Genomic DNA, 20,136 nt, shown 5'->3' on the forward strand with positions numbered 1-20,136 from the left:
GCAGACCTGTTGTGAAGGAAGAGCAGATCAGACCTGTTGTGAAGGAAGAGCAGAGCAGACCTGTTGTGAAGGAAGAGCAGATCAGACCTGTTGTGAAGGAAGAGCAGAGCAGACCTGTTGTGAAGGAAGAGCAGAGCAGACCTGTTGTGAAGGAAGAGCAGAGCAGACCTGTTGTGAAGGAAGAGCAGAGCAGACCTGTTGTGAAGGAAGAGCAGAGCAGACCTGTTGTGAAGGAAGAGCAGAGCAGACCAGTTGTGAAGGAAGAGCAGAGCAGACCTGTTGTGAAGGAAGAGCAGAGCAGACCTGTTGTGAAGGAAGAGCAGAGCAGACCTGTTGTGAAGGAAGAGCAGAGCAGACCTGTTGTGAAGGAAGAGCAGATCAGACCTGTTGTGAAGGAAGAGCAGAGCAGACCTGTTGTGAAGGAAGAGCAGAGCAGACCTGTTGTGAAGGAAGAGCAGAGCAGACCTGTTGTGAAGGAAGAGCAGAGCAGACCTGTTATGAAGTTGTCAAAGAAGTGAGTTTGTGTTTATACAGGACCTGCTCCCCCACAAACCGTCAACCAACCATGTCAATGCGGAGCTATACTGAGCCCTCCACATTGTTACAAAATTTGAGAGGCACACAGCGATGGTTGATTTGGCCTCTGCATACCCTCCAGACAGAGGCTCCGTAATTTCCTCACACCCTCCACACGAAGCCTCCGACCACATTTTCAGATCAAGCATAAATTGGCTTTAACAGTGAAATGCTTACTTATGGGACCTTCCCAACAATGCAGGGAGAAAAAAAGGGAATTAATAGACACATTAACACGAGGAATAAATACACAACTATCGCCCCGTAGCACTCACTTCCGTCATCATGAAGTGCTTTGAGAGACTAGTCAAGGATCATATCACCTCCACCCTACCTGACACACTAGACCCACTCCAATTTGCTTACCGCCCCAATAGGTCCACAGACGACACAATCGCAATCACACTGCACACTGCCCTAACCCATCTGGACAAGAGGAATACCTATGTAAGAATGCTGTTCATCGACTACAGCTCAGCATTCAACACCATAGTACCCTCTAATCTTGTCATTAAGCTCGAGACCCTGGGTCTCAACCCCGCCCTGTGCAACTGGCTCCTGGACTTTCTGATGGGCCGCTCCCAGGTGGTGAGGGTAGGTAACAACATCTCCACCCCTCTGATCCTCAACACTGGGGCCCCACAAGGGTGCGTTCTCAGTCCTCTCCTGTACTCCCTGTTCACCCATGACTGCGTGGCCATGCATGCCTCCAACTCAATCATCAAGTTTGCAGACGACACTACAGTGGTAGGCTTGATTACCAACAACGACGAGACGGCCTACAGGGAGGAGGTGAGGGCCCTCGGAGTGTGGTGTCAGGAAAATAACCTCACACTCAACGTCAACAAAACAAAGGAGATGATCGTGGACTTCAGGAAACAGTAGAGGGAGCAGACCCCTATCCACATCGATGGGACAACAATGGAGAAGGTGGAAAGTTTCAAGTTCCTCGGCGTACACATCACGGACAAACTGAAATGGTCCACCCACACAGACAGTGTGGTGAAGAAGGAGCAACAGCGCCACTTCAACCTCAGGAGGCTGAAGAAATTTGGCTTGTCACCAAAAACACTCAAACCTTTACAGATGCACAATCAAGAGCATCCTGTCGGGCTGTATCACCACCCGGTACGGCAACTGCTCCGCCCACAACTGTAAGGCTCTCCAGAGGGTAGTGAGGTCTGCACAATGCATCATCAGGGGCAAACTACCTGCCCTCCAGGACACCTACACCACCCGATGTCACAGGAAGGCCAAAAAGATCGTCAAGGACAACAATCACCCGAGCCACAGCCTGTTCACCCCGCTATCATCCAGAAGGCGAGGTCAGTACAGGTGCATCAAAGCTGGGACCGAGAGACTGAAAAACAGCTTCTATCTCAAGGCCATCAGACTGTTACAGTAAACAGCCATCACTAACATTGAGTTGCTGCTGCCAACATACTGACTCAATCTCTAGCCACTTTAATAATTAAAAATTGGATGTAATAAATGTATCACTAGTCACTTTAAACAATGGCACTTTATATAATGTTTACATACCCTACATTACTCATCTCATATGTATATACTGTACTCTATACCATCTACTGCATCCTGCCTATGCAGTTCGGCCATCGCTCATCCATATATTTATATGTAAATATTCTTATTCATTCCTTTACACTTGTGTGTATAAGGTAGTTGTTGTGAAATTGTTAGATTACTTGTTAGATATTACTGCAATGTCGGAACTAGAAGCACAAGCATTTCGCGACACTCGCATTAACACCTGCTAACCATTTATATGTGACCAATAACATTTGATTTGATTTGATGAATAACGATAACTTGGCTATATACACGGGGTACCAGCACCCAGTCGATGTGCAGGGGTACAAGGTAATTGAGGTAGATATGTACATTTGGGTAGGTATTGCATGAATGGGCCTACTGTACTTACACATGCCAATGTATTGTATGATTTTACCTACTCATGCCAATGTCTTGTATGGATGAGTTTGCCTCCTACTCATCCCAATCTATTGCATGTATAGTCAGTGTATTGCATGTATAGTCAGTGTATTGCATGTATAGTCAGTGTATTGCATGTATAGTCAGTGTATTGCATGTATGAAATGTAGTACATAAACCAACAGAGGGCAGTATTGTTCATTAAAGCACCACCGAGGGACGCTCATTGGTGCTCACTGAAACCACCTCTATTCTTCTGTCTTTATCTCCTTCTACCTCTCTCTATCTTCCTCTGTCTTTCTCTCCCTCTACCCCTCTCTATCTCCCTCTCTCTCTCTCCCTCTGTCTCTCTCTCTCCATCCATCTCTCTCTCCCTCCATCTCTATCTCACCCTCTACACCTCTATCTTCCTCTGTCTCTCTCTCCCTCCATCTCTCTCTCTCCCTCTGTCTCTCCCTCTACCCCTCTCTATCTTCCTCTGTCTCTCTCTCCCTCTGTCTCTCTCTCTCCATCCATCTCTCTCTCCCTCCATCTCTATCTCACCCTCTACACCTCTATCTTCCTCTGTCTCTCTCTCCCTCCATCTCTCTCTCTCCCTCTGTCTCTCCCTCTACCCCTCTCTATCTTCCTCTGTCTTTCTCTCCCTCCGTCTTTTTCTCTCTGTGTCTATCCCTCTTTATCTTCCTCCCTCTCTCCCTTCACCTGTCATTCTGTCTCTACTCCTCTCTCCCTCCATCTCTCTCTCCCTCTGTCGCTCTCTCACTCTGCCTCCCTTTCTCCCTCCCTCCATCTCTCTCTCTCCCTCTCTCTCCCTCTGTCTCTCTCTCTCTTTCTCTCCCTCTACCCCTCTCTATCTTCCTATGTCTTTCTCTCCCTTTGTCTCTCTCTCTCCCTCCATCTCTCTCTTTATCTCTCTCCCTCTGTCTCTCTCTCTCTTTCTCTCGCTCTACCCCTCTCTATCTTCCTATGTCTTTCTCTCCCTTTGTCTCTCTCTCCCTCCATCTCTCCCTCTCTCTCTCTCTCTCTTTCTCTCGCTCTACCCCTCTCTATCTTCCTATGTCTTTCTCTCCCTTTGTCTCTCTCTCTCCCTCCATCTCTCCCTCTCTCTCTCTCTCTCTCTCTCTCTCGCTCTACCCCTCTCTATCTTCCTCTGTCTTTCTCACACTTCGTCTCTCTCTCTCCCGCTGTCTCTCTCTCTCTCTCTCTCTCTCTCTCTCTCTCTCTCTCTCTCTCTCTCTGTCTCTCTCTCTTTCTCTCCCTCTACCCCTCTCTCTCTCCCGCTGTCTCTCTCTCTCTCTGTCTCTGTCTCTCTCAATTAAATTCAAGGGGCTTTATTGGCATAGAAAACATATGTTAACATTGCCAAAGCAAGTGAGGTAGATAATATACAAAAGTGAAATAAACAATAAAAATGTACAGTAAACATTACACTCACAGAAGTTCCAAAAGAATAAAGACATTACAAATGTCATTATGTATATATACAGTGTTGTAACGATGTACAAATGGTTAAAGTACAAAAGGGAAAATAAATAAACATAAATATGGGTTATATTTGGTGTTTGTTCTTTACTGGTTGCCCTTTTCTTGTGGCAACAGGTCACAAATATTGCTGCTGTGGTGGCACACTGTGGTATTTCACCCAGTAGATATGGGAGTTTATCAAATCGGGTTTGTTTTCAAATTCTTTGTGGATCTGTGTAATCTGAGGAAAATACGTGTCTCTAATATGGTCATACATTGGGCAGGAGGTTAGGAAGTGCAGCTTCTCTCTCCCTCTGTCTCCCTCTCTCCCTCCATCTCTCTCTCCCTCTGTCTCTCTCTCTCTCCTTCCATCTCTATCTCCACCTCTACCCCTCTCTATCTTCCTCTGTCTTTCTCTCTCCTTCCATCTCTATCTCCACCTCTACCCCTCTCTATCTTCCTCTGTCTTTCTCTCCCTTCGTCTGTCTCTCTCTCCCTCTGTCTCTTTCTCTCCCTCTACCCCTCTCTATCTTCCTCTATGTCTTCCTCCGTCTCTCTCTCCCTCCGCTCTCTCTCTCTCTCTCTCTCTCTCTCTCTCTCTCTCAATTCAAGCGGCTTTATTGGCATGGGAAACATGTGTTAACATTGCCAAAGCGAGTGAGGTAGATAATATACAAAAGTGAAATAAACAATCTCTCCCTCTCTCCCTCTGTCTCTATCTTTTCCTTTGTCTCTCTCTCTCCCTTTGTCTCTCTATCTCTCTCTCCCTTCGTCTCTCTCTCTCCCTTCAACTCTCTCTCTCCCTCCCTTCATCTCTCTCTCTCTCTCTCTCTCTCCCTTTGTCTCTCTCTCTCTCTCCCTTTGTCTTTCTCTCTCTCTCCCCCCTTCATCTCTCTCTTTCTCTCTGTCTCTCTGAACTGAATAGGATAATCAAACATGTCCCTGTGACACAACGTTTCTGATGAAATGTGGGAGGATTCAGTTCTCAGTATGTGGGGGTCTGGCATTTTTGGTAAAAAAAAAAGTTTTTGTGAAAAGCAAAAAAGCAGTTTTTGAGATTTCAAAATAAATTCGAACAGATGGAAAAGCTTCCATTGCCACTGAAAGGTGACTTCTTAGTAGTGTGGCTCAGCACAGATTTTCTTTTTTATCTGCCATTTCCGGGTCTTTGAGGCAAACACTTGCAACCCACGTCTTGATATTAGAAGCAGTAATCCAAAATATAAGCTGTTTTTAAGAATGTAACCTGTACTGATTATAGTTGCTTTTTTAGTAATGTCATAACGTCATCCCTGTTAGGTCTACATGTCATGTTTTACTACGCAGCACTACATTACACAGTGAAATGCACATAGGCCGATGAGGCACGTGTCACTGATGGCAAACAGACAATGATTAACTGGTAGAGAGGCACGGGGCAACAAAGGACGTTCATGTAAGAGAATAACTGATGGTGTGCACAAGGGTGCAGTTCCCCATGTCGCCTCCTGCAATCATAGAGCGCACTTATCCGTTTGCGGAGTAAAAAGATGTGATTTGGAGGAGCCTAGTGTAGGCTTTGGGTACGTTCTGTGGTGATTCTGTAGAGAGAGGCAGCGAGAAGAAAGAAGAGAGAGAGGAATTCACTCTTTAATGAGTGTACGGCTGTGCACGCAGCCAGAGAAAAGAGACAGAACGAAGGGAAGGAAATAAGAAAAACGTGGGGATAGATTTGAAGCACAAAACAAGTAAAAGCCAAGGAGGGACACGAACCGGAGACGAAACAAACCGCTGCAATTAACAATCAACCAAAGGATTGCTAATTTTTCCCGTTATTGACGCGTAAACGAGGCTATTTGTAGGGGAATTGATGGTGTCTCCACTGAGCAGAAGTCTAACGGACCTTGCAGAGGGGAGGAATTGGAAGGCACTCGGCTGAATCATGCTGCTGTTGTTGTGGATAATAACTTTGGCTTTCAGTTTTAACAAAGGTGAGGAAAACTGAAAACCCGGTGATATGGTCAACCTGCTTGCATTTTTATACCTTCTGGTTATATCCAGTGGGAGCAAAATAGTAAAAGTTTTTATGTATCAATACCTCATCAGTCTTTCCGTATCCTACCTCTGTCCACTGAATACTTATGTGTTGTATCACATTCCACGTTTTAGACTGTATGTTTTAAGTTTTTCACGAGTTTGTGCAGAATGAATGCTGGAATAGGATTATTGAGCTGAAGGTTATGATGGGAACGGAGGCATTATTCGTGGTCTTCCGGGAAACATGTGAGAAACTGAGAATTAAAATGCAGACCATATAGCCTAGATACATTTGGTTTATATTTCCACACTTAAAACGATTGTTCGTGCAGCCTCTACCAGGCGCTCGGAGAGAGAGAGAACCGAGACAGACAGCAGCTGCATGTAGGATATTGGGCTGATATGACCTTTGTATTGCATTAACCGAAATCATTTACACAACTAACGTCTAGTTTATAACACTAGGCTATAGCCCTTTATCACGGGAGAAATATGATAGGCCTACACACATAATATCATTACTCACTGCGCATGTTGTGCCAGAGAGAGAGATACATTGATGAGGGAATGGCTGAATGAACAGAACACGGGAAAACTGGGAAACTCCAGCCCGACTATAACATAGCAGTCCCCTACCAGATCAGTGTCAGATCAGTGTCTCCAGTGCAGGGGTGTCACTCATTCTGCCCCCGGGGACGGCATTCGGTTTTCAATGAGGTCCGGAGGGCCGAACTGAAAATTGGTTCTATTTCTTGCCGTCAAAATGAGCAAACAAATGTCCTCTATCCATCGTTTTTGTCATTTTCGATGGTTCTGACTGTCTCTTTCATTTCGGTGATTATTAGCGAGCTGGACACAGTCAAGAAACGGTATAAATGTAGGTCCATTATAATTTCTACACATTTTAAAGTAGGTTATATTGAGTTGCATGTAGGTAGTCTCGTGCTGATCGTGCGCGTGATTATTTAGCACAGATCTCAGACAGAACCGTGGGGAGGTACGCGGAATGTAGGCAAATAGCCTATTTTACCTTCACATATAAGGTAAACATGTAAAAAAAAATGTTTTTGGCTACTGATAGCCGTTGTGATTTTACCGCGGCACGGGGATTGACTGATCATCTCTGTCCACTCTGTCCAACACTATTTCGTGTCTAACGAAACGTCATGGCACGCGATAGCAGCTCCAAATAAGGCTTTGATTAATTGTGGTGCGTGAGGCTCGGTTCGGTTAGTGGGAGAAAGGGGACCTGTTTGATTATGGACAATAGTTCTCTCGTGCCTGTGCTGTTGGTTCTCCCGTGGAGCCGCTACACGCGCTGCTCATCACCGGTTGCTGAGGAGATCTCACTCACACGGCATACCTGCCTCTGCACCTGAGTCCTGGCGCCAGTCCTGTTCTGTACTGATACAACAGCAGTATAATACACCTATTACATCACACATTCATACAGCTTCATTCAGTTATGATGCCATTATTCATAGCCATACCCATCACATACACTCTTCACAAACCTCCTTATAAGACAGAGTAGTCTTCTTTCTTTTTTACCGTTTTACACGCTCTGCTACCATAAGAGGAAGGGAAAATAGGCTTGACAGAGAAAGAGAGAGGAAGAACTAGACACAGAAAAGAGGCAGATTATTGACAGAGAAAGAGAGAGGAAGAACTAGACATGTCCTGCAGCTTTGGTCACTGCCATGTTCCAAACGGGGCTCCTGAGTGGCGCTGCGGTCTAAGGCACTGCATCTCAGTGTTAGAGGCGTCACTACAGACCCTGGTTCAGCGGTCTAAGGCACTGCATCTCAGTGTTAGAGGCGTCACTACAGACCCTGGTTCAGCGGTCTAAGACACTGCATCTCAGTGTTAGAGGCGTCACTACAGACCCTGGTTCAGCGGTCTAAGACACTGCATCTCAGTGTTTGAGGCGTCACTACAGACCCTGGTTCAGCGGTCTAAGACACTGCATCTCAGTGTTAGAGGCGTCACTACAGACCCTGGTTCAGCGGTCTAAGACACTGCATCTCAGTGTTAGAGGCATCACTACAGACCCTGGTTCAGCGGTCTAAGGCACTGCATCTCAGTGTTAGAGGCGTCACTACAGACCCTGGTTCAGCGGTCTAAGACACTGCATCTCAGTGTTAGAGGCGTCACTACAGACCCTGGTTCAGCGGTCTAAGGCACTGCATCTCAGTGTTAGAGGCGTCACTACAGACACCCTGGTTCAGCGGTCTAAGGCACTGCATCTCAGTGTTAGAGGCGTCACTACAGACCCTGGTTCAGCGGTCTAAGGCACTGCATCTCAGTGTTAGAGGCGTCACTACAGACCCTGGTTCAGCGGTCTAAGGCACTGCATCTCAGTGTTAGAGGCGTCACTACAGACCCTGGTTCAGCGGTCTAAGACACTGCATCTCAGTGTTAGAGGCGTCACTACAGACCCTGGTTCAGCGGTCTAAGGCACTGCATCTCAGTGTTAGAGGCGTCACTACAGACCCTGGTTCAGCGGTCTAAGACACTGCATCTCAGTGTTAGAGGCGTCACTACAGACACCCTGGTTCAGCGGTCTAAGACACTGCATCTCAGTGTTTGAGGCGTCACTACAGACCCTGGTTCAGCGGTCTAAGGCACTGCATCTCAGTGTTAGAGGCGTCACTACAGACCCTGGTTCAGCGGTCTAAGGCACTGCATCTCAGTGTTAGAAGCGTCACTACAGACCCTGGTTCAGCGGTCTAAGACACTGCATCTCAGTGTTAGAGGCGTCACTACAGACCCTGGTTCAGCGGTCTAAGGCACTGCATCTCAGTGTTAGAGGCGTCACTACAGACCCTGGTTCAGCGGTCTAAGGCACTGCATCTCAGTGTTAGAGGCGTCACTACAGACCCTGGTTCAGCGGTCTAAGGCACTGCATCTCAGTGTTAGAGGCGTCACTACAGACCCTGGTTCAGCGGTCTAAGACACTGCATCTCAGTGTTAGAGGCGTCACTACAGACACCCTGGTTCAGCGGTCTAAGGCACTGCATCTCAGTGTTAGAGGCGTCACTACAGACACCCTGGTTCAGCGGTCTAAGACACTGCATCTCAGTGTTAGAGGCGTCACTACAGACACCCTGGTTCAGCGGTCTAAGACACTGCATCTCAGTGTTAGAGGCGTCACTACAGACACCCTGGTTCAGCGGTCTAAGGCACTGCATCTCAGTGCTAGAGGCGTCACTACAGACACTCTGGATCGATTCCAGGCTGTATCACAACCAGCCGTGATTGTGAGTCTCATAGATCGGCGCACAATTGGCCCAGCGTCCTCCGGGTTTGGCCGGGTTGGTTAGAGTGTTGGGCCAGTAACCGGAAGGTTGCTAGTTCGAATCCCTGAGCTGACAAGGTAAAAATCTGTCGTTCTGCCCCTGAAGAAGGCAGTTAACCCACTGTTCATAGGCCGTCATTGTAAATAAGGATTTGTTCTTAACTGACTTGCCTTGTTAAATAAAGGTTAAAAATAATGTGTGGGGATATGTTGTTGAGAGCCAATGTGGGAGTGAAAAGTGAGGATGTTTGCATATTTGACGGTGTCTGTTGGGGAATTATGAGTGACACACATCAATCTCCCCCATTCTGCCATGCTGAATTAGAGATACTTTGAGAGGGAAAGGGGGCAGAGAGACATGGCCCTGACATGGAGAGAGGTTGGAAACTGGAGAGAGAGAGAGCAGGGGTCAGAGAGACATGGCCCTGACATGGAGAGAGGTTGGAAACTGGAAAGAGAGAGAGCAGGGGGCAGAGAGACATGGCCCTGACATGGAGAGAGGTTGGAAACTGGAGAGAGAGAGAGCAGGGGGCAGAGAGACATGGCCCTGACATGGAGAGAGGTTTGATGCTGGTGAGAGAGGGAGATAATAATTAAAAATGGCATTGGGAACCCACTATTACAGATTGACTAGTAATTTTGGTGACTAGAGAACGACTTAAGCTTCAGGGCAGGTGGGTGTCCAAATCCAGACAGAGCATGTGATGGCTTAGAAAGAAATGTCTAGCCATTCAAATAAGTAATCTTTTGTAATCTAATCTAATCTAATACTACACCTCTTGATATGGATGATATGGATGATATAGATGCATGAATGAGTATTAGACCCAGACTCTACCCTTAAAGTGGCTTTGGCTTTGTCCCCAAATGATACCCTTTTGGCACCCCTGTGGGCCCTGGTGAAAAGTAGTGCACTAGATGGGGAATAGGGTGCCATTTGGGATACATCCTTTCTTTTGTGGTATGTGTTTGATAGAGGTTGGAGAGATCAGCCACTTCTTTTTAGGAGAGAGGGAGAATCAACTTACCCAGTCTCTTCTCTCCTGTTGAGGGAATTCTTTCAAAGGGATTCAGACATCAAAACCAAACAGCATTGGAGGGTATATGTCAACAAAAAGGACTAAAGAGCAAGTATGACACGTGACGAGAAGGATGTTGAGGTAGTTTCTAAATCTCTCTCTCCCTTTCTCTCTGTCTCTCTCTCTATCTCTCCCTTTCTTTCTCTCTATCTCCCTTTCTCTTTCTCTCTCTCTCCCTTTCTCTCTTTCTCTCTCTCTCCCTTTCTCTCTGTCTCTCTCTCTCCCTTTCTCTCTGTCTCTCTCTCTCCCCCTCTATCTCTTTGTTGTCTGTGAGAAAAACAATTCAATGATGCTCACCTGGCGTTTTTTGACACTTGAAATCCATTCAAAGATTCCTCTAAAAAATATCTTCGCTAAATGTATGACTCCATATTGATAAATGACAACATAAAATATAAATAATGTGTTTACATCTTAATTCCAGCCTTTGCATATTTGTCTATGGTGGTGTTTGTCTGTTCAGGGCAGGCTTTGTGATAGGTCTTTCATGGCACATCTACAGTCCACCAATTACACCGGCCACCAAATGGCACCTTTTCCCTTTATAAGGCACTACTTTTGAACAGAGCACAATGAGCCCAGTGCACCATATAGGGTATAGAGTGCCATTTGAGCCACTTCTTTCCATCACACAAAAGAACCAGGCCAGATTGAGGCAATTGTGATATATTATGACACAATTCTGTGACGTTTTTGTTTGTTTAGGTGTTCGCCATTTGTTTTTTTTGGGGGGGGGGGGGCTGTTCGTGCAATTCGTTGTTCATCGGTGATTGATCAACAGTACTATTCTTAGTAGGAGTGGTAACGAAGGAAATCTTCAATTTACATTTACATTTTACATTTAAGTCATTTAGCAGACGCTCTTATCCAGAGCGACTTACAAATTGGTGCATTCACCTTATGATATCCAGTGGAACAACCACTTTACAATAATGCATCTAAATCTTTTAAGGGGGGGGGGGGTTAGAAGGATTACTTTATCTTATCCCAGGTATTCCTTAAAGAGGTGGGGTTTCAGGTGTCTCCGGAAGGTGGTGATTGACTCCGCTGTCCTGGCGTCGTGAGGGAGCTTGTTCCACCATTGGGGTGCCAGAGCAGCGAACAGTTTTGACTGGGCTGAGGGGGAACTGTGCTTCCTCAGAGGTAGGGGGGCCAGCAGGCCAGAGGTGGATGAACGCAGTGCCCTTGTTTGGGTGTAGGGCCTGATCAGAGCCTGAAGGTATGGAGGTGCCGTTCCCCTCACAGCTCCGTAGGCAAGCACCATGGTCTTATAGCGGATGCGAGCTTCAACTGGAAGCCAGTGGAGAGAGCGGAGGAGCGGGGTGACGTGAGAGAACTTGGGAAGGTTGAACACCAGACGGGCTGTGGCGTTCTGGATGAGTTGTAGGGGTTTAATGGCACAGGCAGGGAACCCAGCCAACAGCGAGTTGCAGTAATCCAGACGGGAGATGACAAGTGCCTGGATTAGGACCTGCGCCGCTTCCTGTGTGAGGCAGGGTCGTACTCTGCGAATGTTGTAGAGCATGAACCTACAGGATCGGGTTACCGCCTTGATGTTAGTGGAGAACGACAGGGTGTTGTCCAGGATCACGCCAAGGTTCTTAGCACTCTGGGAGGAGGACACAAGGGAGTTGTCAACCGTGATGGCGAGATCATGGAACGGGCAGTCCTTCCCCGGGAGGAAGAGCAGCTCCGTCTTGCCGAGGTTCAGCTTGAGATGAATGATGAAGTGATTGTTGTCATTCAATGACATTAGTTAGAGTTACAGATTTCCCTGATTTATCTTAGATTGATTTGGACCCTGTCTTTCAAAGATAATTCGTAGAAATCCAAATAACTTCACATATCTTCAATGTAAAGGGTTCAAACACTGTTTCCCATGCTTGTTCAATGAACCATAAACAATGAATGAACATGCACCTGTGGAAGGTTGTTAAGACACTAACAGCTTACAGACGGTAGGCAATTAAGGTCACAGTTATGAAAACATAGGACACAAAAGAGGCTTTTCTACTGACTCTGAAAAACACCAAAAGAAAGATGCCCAGGGTCACTGCTCATCTGCGTGAACGTGCCTTAGGCATGCTGCAAGGAGGCATGAGGACTGCAGATGTGGCCAGGGCAATAAATTGCAATGTTCGTACTGTGAGACGCCTAAGACAGCGCTACAGGGAGACAGGACGGACAGCTGATCGTCCTCGCAGTGGCAGACCACGTGTAACAACACCTGCACAGGATCGGTACATCCGAACATCACACGTGCTGGACAAGTACAGGATGGCAACAACAACTGCCTGAGTTACACCAGGAACGCACAATCCCTCAATCAGTGCTCATGTAACAGTTTAGCTTCCGTCCCTCTCCTCACCCCTACCTGGGCTCGAACCAGGGACCCTCTGCACACATCGACAACAGCCACACTGGATGCATCGTTACCCATCGCTCTACAAAAGCCGCAGCCCTTGCAGAGCAAGTGGAACAACTACTTCAAGGTCTCAGAGCGAGTGACGTCACCAATTGAAACGCTATTAGTGTGCACCCCGCTAACTAGCTAACCATTTCACATCGGTTACACTCACCCCCCTTTTGACCTCCTCCTTTTCCGCAGCAACCAGTGATCCGGGTCACGGCACCAATGTAACAGTATAGCTTCCGTCCCTCTCCTCACCCCTACCTGGGCTCGAACCAGAGACCATCTGCACACATCAACAACTGCCTCCCACGAAGCATCATTACCCATCGCTCCACAAAAGCCACGGCCCTTGCAGAGCAAAGGGAACAACTACTTCAAGGTCTCAGAGTGAGTGACGTCACCGATTGAAACGATATTAGCGAGCACCCCGCTAACTAGCTAGCCATTTCACATCGGTTACACTCAGACTGTCCACAATAGGCTGAGCGAAGCTGGACTGAGGGCTTGTAGGCCTGTTGTAAGGCAGGTCCTCACCAGACATCACTGGCAGCAACGTCGCCTATGGGCACAAACTCACCGTCGCTGGACCAGACAGGACTGGCAAAAAGTGCTCTTCACTGGCGAGTTGCGGTTTTGTCTCACTAGGGGTGATGGTCGGATTCGCGTTTACTGTCGAAGGAATGAGTGTTACACCGAGGCCTGTACTCTGGAGTGGGCTCGATTTGGAGGTGGTGGGTCCGTCATGGTCTGCGGTGGTGTGTCACAGCATCATTGGACTGAGCTTGTTGTCATTGCAGGCAATCTCAACGCTGTGCGTTACAGGGAAGACATCCTCCTCCCTCATGTGGTACCCTTCCTGCAGGCTCATCCTGACATGACCCTCCAGCATGACAATGCCACCAGCCATACTGCTCGTTCTGTGCTTGATTTCCTGCAAGACAGGAATGTCAGTGTTCTGCCATGGCCAGCGAAGAGCCCGGATCTCAATCCCATAGAGCACGTCTGGGACCTGTTGGATCGGAGGGTGAGGGCTAGGGCCATTTCCCCCAGAAATGTCCATGAACTTGCAGGTGCCTTGGTGGAAGAGTGGGGTAACATCTCACAGCAAGAACTGGCAAATCTGGTGCAGTCCATGAGGAGGAGATGCACTGCAGTACTTAATGCAGGTGGTGGCAACACCAGATACTGACTGTTACTTTTGATTTTGACCCCCCCCCCTTTGTTCAGGGACACATTATTAAAGTTCTGTTAGTCACATGTCTGTGGAACTTGTTCAGTTTATGTCTCAGTTGTTGAATCTTGTTATGTACATACACATGTTAAGTTTGCTGAAAATAAATGCAGTTGACAGTGAGAGGACGTTTCTTTTTTTGCTGAGTTTATATGCTGGCTATGTTGTTACCAAGAGGGAAAACAGTAATATTGACACCTACATTTTTTTTTTCAAGCAAATGTCTTTTAAGGGAGTATGCGAGCCACAGACATTCGCTTGAGCTAGCCAAGTTCTGCTGGGAGCAAACAGAACATAGTATTTGGGTGCCTTTACAATCATTCATGCATACATTTGAAGTATGGGAGGTCCTGGGAATCAGGGTAGCGGAGTAGGGGAGTAGGGTAGAGGAGTGGGGTAGCGAAGTAGCAGAGTAGCGGAGTGGGGTTGTGAAGTGGAGTAGCATCATCAACATCATTCTCTTGGCGTGCGTCCCCTATATAGTTTCTATGGGACGCAGCCTTGATAAATTAAGTTGTGATTTGGGAGAGGCGGAGATGATGTCACTGTAGGAGATTTGGGTGTCATTGTTCTGGCGGAGGGGATTAGGGTGGCTTTACACCTCAGGCAGTGTGTGTGTGTTTGCGTGCGTGTGCGTGGGTGTGGGTGTGTGAATGTTCTACATAATATGAGTAATTGTGTTTTCTAACAAGGCAGGGGTGAGAGCCAAATAAAAACAAGGTAACGATAAACTTGTCGTCCCCCACGAATCATGCTGCCCCCCCCCCCCCCCGATAGTGCCGATTTAAATATCGCGTGACTAACAAATTTCACTTAATTACTATAAGCTACCGCCTTTGGCCAATCAGTGTAATTTTGTAAATGTTCTCTATGGCAAGACGTGTTATTCACACAAGTTTCATCAAAATCGTGGCCAGTGCTGTCTGAGATATTGCGTGTGACGAACATACAAACGTACGGAAAGAAGATCCACAGTCACCTCTCCAATTTCATTGTGGGGGACAATACAATGTACAATAATGGAACTATATGCAGAGAGTACCAGTACGGGATCAATGTGCAGGGGTATGAAGTATTTAAAGTAGATATGTACATAAAGGCAGGGTAACGTGGTATCAGGATAGACGACAATAAGAGTAAACATGTAATCTTCCCTTGGGCTAATCAGTGTAATTTTTAATTTGCTGGATCTCTATAGCAAGACACATCATTCACCCAAGTTTCATCAAAAATCGGGCCAGTGGTGTCATATCCCTGAGCATGTGTGCCAAATTATAGCACTCTGAGTAAAACAGATCAAGAAATATATATGTGTGCCTGTTATAGCGCCACCGTGTGGTCGATATGAATGTTCTTACATATGTTGAGTCTTGACAGTGTTTGCAACATGTGTACCACATTTTGTTACAATACAAATATCCATGACTGATTTATATGCGTTTATGTGCCAGACCACACCCACATAAATGTTTATTGGTCAATAGCGGTTGTTTCAGGTCATAGTCTGGAAAATATTACATTGAGAAAGCTTTGTCCATAGATGACACAGCAAGTTTCGTGCAGATCAGTCATTCGGTGACAGAGGAGTAGTGTTTTAAGTGTTTTTCACAAAATTCAAAATGGCGGAAGATCCATCATGGTGGACCTTATGGGTCCCAGAGGCAAATTTGTTTCTTGTGTGGAGAGGGACCTATGTACCGAAGGTCATGACTTTAGGTCAAACCGGGTGAGGGGCGTGACCTTTTAAAGTTAGCATTTTCAATTTTGTTATAGCGCCACCATCTGGCCAATCAGAGTAATTGTGTAAATGCCAGATCTCTATGGCAAGAGACATCATTCACCCAAGTTTCATCAAAATTGAGCCAATGCTGTTTGAGATATTGCATGTGACTGACGTAGGAATGAATGTACGAACGTACGGACAGACGGGGTGAACAATAAAAAGAGCATGTATACTGATGATAGAGGCAGAGATGTGGGGTAGAAAGAAAGAAAGATAGATAGAGGGAGGGAGGCAAAGATAATATTATAATGCTCTTTTTTAAATAAAATAAGTATGTTTCTATAGCAACCATCTAACCAGAGGCTGAAGGGGGGGGGGGGGTGCATCGGTGGAGAGACTGTTTCCATAGCAACACACAAAGAGAGGGAGAAAGGGACTTATGGAAACTTAGAAGAAAAAAAACATAGCGGTACATTGAAAACTGTATATACGCAACGTAGTCTAGTGTTGGTGTTGGAGATAGATAGAGGAGGGGAGGTGGAGAGAGGTGCAGGAGTGTATGTGTGTATGTGTATAGTACAGGGGTCTCCAACCTTTTCTAGCACGAGAGCTACTTTTAAAGATCTTTTAATTTTTTATAGCTTTCAAATTTGCACATTCTACCCTGCAACTCTTCCCCAGGTCCTTGGTGTACAATATATGTTTTCATATCGATACACCTGGTAATATAGCTAATGTTAATAAAGAGTATTTGGCATAAAATAAAAAATATATTTTGTATTTTCCCGAATTTTGTTTTCTCCATTTTATTTTTCCTTGTTTTGTTTTTTTCTGTCAGTTTTTTACTGTCAATATTACAATTATTCATAGAGAAACAGCAAAAATGGATGTTCAGAGTCCATGTCAGTGCTTTTAAGTTCTGGAGAAAGAACAAACATATTTAGATTTTTAGTGTATTTCCCCTTTAATTGCAAGTGAGGAATGTGTCGCTCTAGCAGTGTTTCTGCTGTTAGGCCTATGGCAGCAGAACATGTCATGGCAGATTTTGCAAAACAATGGCCACCCAATTGAAACAAATATTTATGATATACTGTAGTTCTGTCAGGTAACCCTACTTTGCAGTGTACATTTAATTGAGAAGGTTTTAAGGGGACACCGGATATCATTAGCATCGCTAACTGGCTACATACACGCTGATAGACAAACGCGTGAACCAAACAGACAGACAGGGGCAATATTGCTGGAAATTAATTGGCAGGAGTTGTGTTACGTTTGGCTTTTTAAGCCAACAGTGGCTAACCAGGGGCGGGATAATGTCGATGTGACCTTTTGATTGGATAGTAGCCCCGGGTGCTTTATGTTTCTGACAGTTTGCAATGGAACACATAAAAAATACATGTACTTTCAGAATTGATTGGCGAGCTACTCTCCTGTTGGAGGCCCCTGGTGCAGTGTCTATAGTACAGGGCCAAGGAGAAACAGACGGATGGAGGAATGAAAAGACATTCATGAAATGGATTATGATGCACTGCATATGGTAGAGGGGAAGAGGCTGAAGTCTGATAGACCAGAGGTGACCCCATCACTGAGGATGGAGAGAGAGAGTTGGGGGGAGATAGAGAGAGGGGGAGAGAGAGAGGAAGAGAGAGGTAGAGAGAGGAAGGAGAGAGAGAGGAAGAGAGAGAAGAAGAGAGAGGAAGAGAGAGAGGAAGGAAAGAAAGAGAGAGGACAGAAATAGAGAGCGGGAGAGAGAGGAAGAGAGAGAGGAAGGAGAGAGAGAGGATGAGAGAGGACAGAAATAGAGAGCGGGAGAGAGAGGAAGAGAGAGAGGAAGGAGAGAGAGAGGATGAGAGAGGACAGAAATAGAGAGCGGGAGAGAGAGGAAGAGAGAGAGGAAGGAGAGAGAGAGGATGAGAGAGGACAGAAATAGAGAGCGGGAGAGAGAGAATTGATAGAGGGCTTAGAGTTCATAGAATTCTATCGACGAATGTCACAGTCTGTCTCCCCAAGTCGCAATGGTACTGAAGACCTGTGTCTCAAATGGCACTCTATTCCCTATATAGTACTACTTATAACCAGAGCCCTATGCCACCCTGGTCAAAAGTAGTGCACTATATAAGGAATAGGGTGCCATTTGGGACGCTGTCAGTCTGTCTCCCCAAGTCACAATCAATCTTTAGGCCTTCATTAGGTATCATAGGAAGGACATTTACTATATGTTCAATTACCATGGGTTACTAAAGATATAACATACTGTTCAACATATATATACGACACAGTAGTGTCCTGTGTACTGGTACATCAAGCTTCATCACGCTACAGAAACAGGAGATAGGCTTCTGTCCTACAGGTCAAATAAAATAAAACATTTATTTGTCACATGTGCCGAATACAACAGGTGTAGACCTTACAGTGAAATGCTTACTTACAAGCCCTTAACCAACAATGCAGTTTTAAGAAAATACAAAAAAAAAGTAAGAGATAAGAATAACAAATAGTTAAAGAGCAGCAGTAAATACAAATAGCGGGGCTATATACAGGGGGTACCGGTACAGAGTCAATGTGGAGGTTATATACAGGGGGTACCGGTACAGAGTCAGTGTGGAGGTTATATACAGGGGGTACCGGTACAGAGTCAGTGTGGAGGTTATATACAGGGGGTACCGGTACAGAGTCAACGTGGAGGCTATATACAGGGGGTACCGGTACAGTGTCAATGTGGAGGTTATATACAGGGTGTTGCGGTACAGAGTCAATGTGGAGGCTATATACAGGGGGTACCGGTACAGAGTCAATGTGGAGGCTATATACAGGGGGTACCGGTACAGAGTCAATGTGGAGGTTATATATAGGGGGTACCGGTACAGAGTCAACGTGGAGGCTATATACAGGGGGTACCGGTACAGAGTCAATGTGGAGGTTATATACAGGGGGTACCGGTACAGAGTCAATGTGGAGGCTATATATAGGGGGTACCGGTACAGAGTCAACGTGGAGGCTATATACAGGGGTACCGGTACAGAGTCAATGTGGAGGTTATATACAGGGGGTACCGGTACAGAGTCAACGTGGAGGCTATATACAGGGGGTACCGGTACAGAGTCAACGTGGAGGCTATATACAGGGGGTACCGGTACAGAGTCAACGTGGAGGCTATATACAGGGGGTACCGGTACAGAGTCAACGTGGAGGCTATATACAGGGGGTACCGGTACAGAGTTAATGTGGAGGTTATATACAGGGGGTACCGGTACAGAGTCAATGTGGAGGTTATATACAGGGGGTACCGGTACAGAGTCAATGTGGAGGCTATATACAGGGGGTACCGGTACAGAGTCAATGTGGAGGTTATATACAGGGGGTACCGGTACAGAGTTAATGTGGAGGTTATATACAGGGGGTACCGGTACAGAGTCAATGTGGAGGCTATATATAGGGGTTACCGGTACAGTGTCAATGTGGAGGCTATATACAGGGGGTACCGGTACAGAGTCAATGTGGAGGCTATATACAGGGGGTACCGGTACAGTGTCAATGTGGAGGCTATATACAGGGGGTACCGGTACAGAGTCAATGTGGAGGGTATATACAGGGGGTACCGGTACAGTGTCAATGTGGAGGCTATATACAGGGGGTACCGGTACAGTGTCAATGTGGAGGCTATATACAGGGGGTACCGGTACAGAGTCAACGTGGAGGCTATATACAGGGGGTACCGGTACAGAGTCAATGTGGAGGTTATATACAGGGGGTACCGGTACAGAGTCAATGTGCGGGGGCACTGATTTCGAAGTAATTGAGGTAATATGTACATGAAGGTAGAGTTATTAAAGTGACTATGCATAGATAATAACAGAGTATATCAGCAGCGTAGAAGCGGGGGAGGAGGGGGGGGGGGGCAATGCTTACATACATACATACAGTACATTTGGAAAGTATTCAGACCCGATTTTAACTTTTTTGCTACTGTATTTTTATATAGGGACATAAAACTAAAACTGAGGTGGAACAAGTTTCAACTGATGGGCTAAGCCCCCTTTTTGCCCCCTCATGGATCCGGGACTGCAAGCAGAGCTGTTTTATCGAGACACAAATATCCTGCTTTTTCATTTGGTGCATAGGCACAAATACAGACACAGCTTGGCTACATTGTAACCACAAAGTGGCCATGATGCACTTGCATATAGGGTTCAGCCAGGACTGTTACTTTTGTAACTGAACGAAAACATTTTAACAATGTGACTTAACCGATTGAAGTTGGGAAAATAGATGGTAGAAATGCAGAATGGTGTTCAATGTTAACAGCTTGGGGAGGAACATTATTTCACAGATTTAATCATGTAAATATTAGGCCTACTGATTATTTCTCACTATCTACTTGCA

The 20,136-nt window shown here is 46.1% G+C and overlaps 1 protein-coding gene across 2 annotated transcripts in view; it reads left to right on the forward strand.

Moving 5' to 3' along the window:
* The first annotated feature begins 5,510 nt into the window (after positions 1-5,510).
* Positions 5,511-20,136, forward strand: part of kirrel1b (kirre like nephrin family adhesion molecule 1b) — a 66,432-nt gene continuing 51,806 nt past the window's right edge. Inside the window, exon 1 of one of the 2 annotated variants that reach the window (XM_014141084.3) lies at positions 5,511-5,963. In XM_014141084.3, coding sequence (XP_013996559.2) covers positions 5,915-5,963 — 49 coding nt within the window. In that variant the 5' untranslated portion in view covers positions 5,511-5,914. The remainder of the gene's footprint in view (positions 5,964-20,136) is intronic. The other variant, XM_014141086.3, reaches the window with a different exon arrangement.

Source organism: Salmo salar, chromosome 14, assembly GCF_965601325.2.
Source record: "Salmo salar chromosome 14, fSalSal1, whole genome shotgun sequence".
In the NCBI taxonomy this organism is placed as follows: Eukaryota; Metazoa; Chordata; class Actinopteri; order Salmoniformes; family Salmonidae; genus Salmo; species Salmo salar.